This window comes from Papio anubis, chromosome 17 (assembly GCF_008728515.1).
Source record: "Papio anubis isolate 15944 chromosome 17, Panubis1.0, whole genome shotgun sequence".
Taxonomy (NCBI): Eukaryota; Metazoa; Chordata; class Mammalia; order Primates; family Cercopithecidae; genus Papio; species Papio anubis.
In genome coordinates this window covers 3,528,177-3,534,783 of record NC_044992.1, presented here as the reverse complement: position 1 = coordinate 3,534,783, position 6,607 = coordinate 3,528,177, and the positions used below count along the sequence as shown (strand labels likewise).

Sequence of the window (6,607 nt, the reverse complement as noted above, 5' to 3'; positions counted from 1 at the left end):
ACTCTGTCTCAAAAAAAAGGAAGGAAGGAAGGAAGGAAGGAAGGAAGGAAGGAAGGAAGGAAGGAAGGAAGGAAGGAAGGAGGGAAGCAGGGAAGCAGGGAAGGAGGGAAGGAGGGAAGGAGGGAGGGAGGGAGGGATGGAAGGAAGGAAGGAGGGAAGGAGGGAAGGAGGGAGGGATGGAAGGAAGGAAGGAGGGAAGGAGGGAGGGAGGGAGGGAGGGAGGGAAGGAAGGAAGGAAGGAAGGAAGGAAGGAAGGAAGGAAGGAAGGAAGGAAGGAAGGAAGGAAGGAAGGAAGGAAGGAAGGAAGGTCTCCCTGCCATCTTCAGCTGGGAACTTCTCAGTACTAGGCTCCTGCCAAGTTGCCCAGCTCCCTGCCCTCTTCTCTGACCACCTTCCAGCTCTTCTGTTGCTCAGCCCATCTCCACCTGTTACTTGCCTCGCCCAGAGGAGCTTCGCTTTCTCAAATGTTTTCTTCTCAGTCCACATCTTTACAGATTCCATCTTTAATTAATGCAGTAACTGCTTGCCTCCTGCACTGTGCCCTGTGCCGGGAACTCAGGAGTTGGTGATGAATGAGACAGATAGCTTCGTCCTCCTGGAGCTCAGTCTTGGAGGAGATGGGTTAATACATAATCACACTAAACAAACTTATGATTATAAAGCGAGAAATGTTCCCAAAGGAAACACATAGAGTGAAACAGAAGGGAATAACAAGGACATAGCTGGGCTACAAGAGCAGGGCGAAAATAAATAAATAATTAATAAATAAATACTAATGAAATGATCAGAGAGCTGGAGTGTGGAGGGTAATGGGAGGGAAGGCCAGTGAGGGTGGCAGGACCTCTACCCCAAAACAGCTTCTCAGTATCTTTTCTTAAATAAAAAATGTTCAGTTTTTTTTTTTTTTTTACTGTTGTTGTTGTTGATTTTTTTTTTTTTTTTTTTTTTGAGACGGAGTCTCACTCTGTCACCCAGGCTGGAGTGCTGTGGCCAGATCTCAGCTCACTGCAAGCTCCACCTCCCGGGTTCACGCCATTCTCCTGCCTCAGCCTCCCAAGTAGCTGGGACTACAGGCGCCCGCCACCTCGCCCGGCTAGTTTTTTGTATTTTTTAGTAGAGACGGGGTTTCACCGTGTTAGCCAGGATGGTCTTGATCTCCTGACCTTGTGATCCGCCCGTCTCGGCCTCCCAAAGTGCTGGGATTACAGGCTTGAGCCACCGCGTCCGGCCGTTGTTGTTGATTTTTTTGAGACAGAGTTTTGCTTTGTTGCCCAGGCTGGAGTGCAACGGCATGATCTTGGCTCATAACAACCTCTGCCTCTCGGGTTCAAGCAATTCTCCTGCCTCAGCCTTCCACGTAGCTGGGATTACAGGTGCCCGACACCATGCCCAGCTAATTTTTGTATTTTTTAGTAGAGACAGGTTTCACCATGTTGGTCAGGCTGATCTCAAACTCCTGATCTCAAGTGATCTGCCCACCTCAGCCTCCCAAAGTGCTGGCATTACAGGCGCGAGCCACTGCGCCCGGCTCCAAAATGTTCTGTTCTTGAAAGAGTGCTGGTACCAGCTCTGAGATGGGGGTTTTTGCTTGTTTTTGTCTTTGAGACGGAGTCTGGCTCTGTTGCCCAGGCTAGAGTGCAGTGACGCATCTTGGCTCACTGCAACCTCCGCCTCCCAGGTTCAAGTGATTCTCCTAACTCAGCCTCCCGAGTAGCTGGGATTACAGGCGTGAACCAACACACCTGGCTAATTTTTGTATTTTTAGTAGAGACAGGTTTTCACTATATGAACCAGACTGGTCTTGAATTCCTGGCCTCAGGTGATCCACCTGCCTCGGCCTCCCAAAGTGCTGAGATTACGGGTGTGAGCCACCGTGCCGGGCTGAGATGGGTGTTTTTGATCCCGAAATCCCAGATCTTAACTACGTGTGCCCTTGGCAGGGCGGAGTGGTTGGCGTCACCATCGACTGGCACTGTGACCTGGACTGGCACGTACGACACTGCAAACCCATCTACGAGTTCCATGGGCTGTACGAGGAGAAAAATCTCTCCCCAGGGTTCAACTTCAGGTACCTGCCAGGCCCCCAGCAGCACATTCTTCCTTGTGGTCCTGCGGGCTTTTCCACTCCCAGAACCCTGCAGGCCTGAGAAAGTGTCCCCAGCGGGGAGCAGAGGGTCCTGGGCAGCTCCCATTCTGCCTGGGTGGCCATGCAGGAAGCCAGCAGGGAGCAAGATATTGAAGTCTCAAATCCCCTATCCCTGGGTCTCAGACCCCTCGAGGCCCACCGGCCAGGACTAGCTGGGGAAACTGCTGACATTGGGAGCTGGAGCAATGGCTGGGTATAGCACCCACACCTGTAATCAAGGTATCTTAGGAGGCTGAGGTGGGAGGATTGCTTTGAGACCAGGAATCTGAGGCTGCAGTGAGTTGTGATAATACTACTGTCACTCCATTCTGGGTGACAGAATGAGACCCCATCTCTTACAAACAAACAAACAAACAAAAAGGAGTTGGGGCTGGGCACGGTGGCTCACACCTGTAATCCTAGCATGTTGGGAGGCCAAGGCAGGCAGATCACGAGGTCAGGAGATCGAGACCATCCTGGCCAATATGGTGAAACCCTGTCTCTACTAAAAGTACAAAAATTAGCTGGGCATGGTGGCACGTGCCTATAGTCCCAGATACTCGGGAGGCTGAGGCAGGAGAATCACATGAACCCGGGAGGCAGAGGTTGCGGTGAGCCGAGATCTTGCCACTGCACTCCATTCAGCCTGGTGACAGAGCGAGACTCTGTCTCACAATAAATAAATAAATAAAAATAAAAAAGGAGTTGGGGCAAGACTTGAGTACAGCTTTCCTAGAATGAGGCCTGAGATCCTGCCCGGGTTTGGGGATGGGGCTGTATTCAGAGACCACTAAAGCTCCTGATGCGCTAAGGACCCCAGACCCAAGACAGTCCCCTGCATCACGCTCCCGCCACCTGATCCGTTCCCCAAGGTTTGCCAGGCACTTTGTGGAGAACGGGACCAACCACCGTCACCTCTTCAAGGTGTTTGGGATTCGCTTTGACATCCTGGTGGACGGCAAGGTGAGTGTCCAGCGTGAGGGTGGTGGCAGCTGAGACGCATTCTCACAGACACACTGTGAGTACCTCTGGGCGGCTACAGTTATAGACGACCGGAGATTGGGTGGGTTCACTCAGCAGTTTTACTTATAACAACAGATGGGGCATGGGGCACGTCCAGGGCAGGGCTTTGCAACCTGTGGCCATGCCTCCCCCAAAGTCTCCCTGGGCCCAGGTAGGCAGAGCCAAGGTCAAAACCCAAGTCTACTGACCCGCAGCTGGTGGCCCATGTAGAGTCAGAGGGGGGCACAGTTCACAGCCGAGGGTGGGAAGTCCCCTTGTCCCAGGTCCAACCTTTTCCAGCTGGGCCCCTTCCAACGGTTAACCCTTCTCTCCCTGGGTCCTGCCACCAGGCTGGGAAGTTTGACATCATCCCCACGATGACCACCATCGGCTCTGGAATTGGCATCTTTGGGGTGGTAAGCGCTGGGGTCACTGGGTCACCATGCTGGGGTCGGCCCCTCCTCTTCCACAACTCAGTAGCAGCAGCACGTGCCTCACCCTGAAACTTGACCCTACCCGTCTCTCATGTTTGAGCCAGCGGCTGCCCACCCCACCACCCACAGTAGATCTAAGAAAACCAAGGCCCAGAGCTGGGGTAGGACAGTGTTGGGGTGGAACCATCTTGGTCCCTTGAGGGTCCTGCAGGGCCTCATCCACCCTCCAGGAAACTGGCCTCCAGTGAGGTCGGATCCAGCCGGGGCCACACTGCCAGGGACTGAGGTGGGATGTGGAGGGCCCTGTACCCGCCCCGGATTCCCACCCTGTCTCCATGCCCTGCCCTGACCCCAGGCCACAGTTCTCTGTGACCTGCTACTGCTTCACATCCTGCCCAAGAGACACTACTACAAGCAGAAGAAGTTCAAGTACGCTGAGGACATGGGGCCAGGGGCGGTAAGAGAAGCCCCTGCACCAGGCCCTCCGAAGGCCTCCGGAGTGTGTGTCTGTGTTGGGGTGGGGGGTGTGGGCAGCTGCTTCCCCAGCGCTGACTTGTATCCCGCAACCCTTGCTCCACACACACAGGATGAGCGTGACCTCGCAGCTACTGGCTCCACCCTGGGCCTGCAAGAGAACATGAGGACATCCTGATGGTCAGCCCGGGACTCCTGACTAGATGCAGCGTGAGGCTCCAGCCTGGGGCCCTGGTGGGTCCCAGCCAGGGCAGAGGGGCCTCCCCAGGAAGTCTCCTACCCTCTCAGCCAGGCAGATAGCAGTTTGCCAGAAGCTCAGGGTGCATACTAGGAGAGACCTGTGCAAATCTGAGCTCTGGCTCCAACTCCACACCCCCCAGTGGAGCCCTACCCCAGCCTCAGCCACTCCTGGTGGGGAAGGGCTGGGACTAGGCAGGGCCCTCTCACATATTTGTACCCTAGCTTTGTGCTTCTCTCTCTGGACCCTCATTATCCAACCCGCTGCCTCCATTTCTCTAGATCTGGGCTCTCCAATGTGGCAGTCAGTAACCATAAGTGACTAAATTAAACTAAAATAAAATCAAATGAAACACAAAATTCAGTTCCTCGGTTGAACTAGCCACATTTCAACTGCTCAGTAGACACACGTGGCTAGTGGCTGCCATACTGGACAGCTCAGGGCACTTTCACCATCGAAGAAAGTTCTATTAGACAGCCCTGCTTGAGCCCTGTTTCTTCCTGGCCTTGGGGTTCCCTGGGGAATCACTGACAATGCAAGCTCCTGGGCCCACCGCAGACCTCCTGAACCAAAGGCTCCCGGGCTGGCCATATGATCCACGTGGATGGCAAACTCCCTAGGCCATTCTGGGACCGAAGTTTAAGAAGTGCTGTCCTTGGACTTTCTAACTCTAAGCTCCTGAGCAGGAGTCAGACTCAGCCCTGAGCCTGCACTGCCTGGCGGGTGCAGACACTGAACAGGGTCTCAAACACCTTCAGCGTGTGTGTTGTGTGCTCACATGCCACACGGTGTCTCCTGCACACAACCCAGTGTACACACCACCCACGTGCACACAGCATCCTTCCACACTGTATGTGAACAGCTTGGGCCCTGCAAACACAACCATCTACACACACCTACACCCCCAAGCACACACACATGGTCCGTGCCATGTCACCTCCATAGGGAAAGGCTTCTCTCCAAGCGTGCCAGGCCAGGACAGCCCTCCTAGCCATGAATCCTTACTCAGCTACCTCGGGTTGGGGTGGGAGCCCCAGCCAAATCCTGGGCTCCCTGCCTGTGGCTCGGCCCCAGCTCCCAAGACCTGCCTGGCTGTGTCTGAACAGAAGGTCTGGGAGAAGCGAGGGGTGGAGTACAATAAAGGGAATGAGGACAACCTCTGCCGTCCATGCTTTCTTTCCAGACCTCTCTGAAACACAGTGTGCTCGTCTGTGAAATGTGGGACTGAGCTGGGCAATCTCTGAGATCCCTCTTGATCTGCTGGTGGGGACCAGTGAGCCGACTCATACAACCTGAGCCCAGCAGGGTCAGCGCTGGGTGGAGAGGTCAGCTCACCTCTGTCCATGGGCTGCCATCTTGGCACAGCCCTGAACATTGGCACTCTTCCCAACCCTCCACGGCTGTGAGAGGCCTGGCAGTGGGACAAGTAGAGAACCCCAGGGGGGCCTCGTGAAACAGTGGGGAGGAAGGGGCTGGCTATGCCAGGAGGGAGATCTGGGGGAATCCCAAAGAGGGGAGAAGGGTCTTGACCGAGACTGTGTGGAGGGCCCTACTGTGGGCATGACTTCAGGCCTGGACTTATAGCCAGGTAGGATCTCTGGGCAGCATTCCCCACCCAGTCACCATGCTCCGTCTAGACCAGTGCCGTCCAGTAGAACACTCTGGAATGATGGAAACATTCTTTATGCTGTCCAATAGGGTACCCAAAAGCCACAGGTGGCCTGGGTGGAAATATGCAGCCAAGGAAATGAAATTTGTATTTTATTTACCTTTAATTAATTTTTTTTGAGACGGAATTTTGTTCTGTCGCCCAGGCTGGAGTGCAGTGGCACGATCTCGGCTCACTGCAGGCTCCACCCCCTGAGTTCAAGCAATTTTCTCCCTCAGCCTCCCAAGTAGCTGGGATTACAGGTGCCCAACACCACGCCTGGCTAATTTTTTTTTTTGTATTTTTAGTAGAGATGGGATTTCACCATGTTGGTTGGCCAGGCTGGTCTCAAACTCCTGACCTCAGGTGATCTGCCTGCCTCAGCCTCCCAAAGTGCTGGGATTAGAGGTGGGAGCCACCATGACTGCCCAATTTACTTTTAATTAATTTAAATAGTTACATGTGACTAGTGGCTACTGGACTGGACAACACAGGCCAGCCCCTGCCATCTCCCTCAGGGCCTTGGCCTTCTGCTCTCTTCCCCAACCAAGATCCATCACTTAGATTTTATAAGACTGGAGCTTCCTCTTCCACACCCCCTTCTTTCTCCAGACACACCTGCTTTTGCACTTCCTACCCCCTTCCCTTCCGAGTGAGCAGAAAAGAGCCCCTCCTCTGTATTCAGC

The 6,607-nt window shown here is 54.2% G+C and overlaps 1 protein-coding gene across 1 annotated transcript in view; it reads left to right on the top strand.

Annotated features, from left to right (window-relative positions):
• The window catches only part of P2RX1 (purinergic receptor P2X 1), a 17,338-nt gene extending 11,909 nt beyond the window's left edge, over positions 1-5,429 (top strand). The window contains exons 5-9 of the mRNA XM_031657219.1: positions 1,857-2,068; positions 2,998-3,088; positions 3,478-3,543; positions 3,917-4,018; positions 4,148-5,429. Coding sequence (XP_031513079.1) covers positions 1,857-2,068; positions 2,998-3,088; positions 3,478-3,543; positions 3,917-4,018; positions 4,148-4,213 — 537 coding nt within the window. The 3' untranslated portion in view covers positions 4,214-5,429. The remainder of the gene's footprint in view (positions 1-1,856; positions 2,069-2,997; positions 3,089-3,477; positions 3,544-3,916; positions 4,019-4,147) is intronic.
• Positions 5,430-6,607: the final 1,178 nt, after the last annotated feature.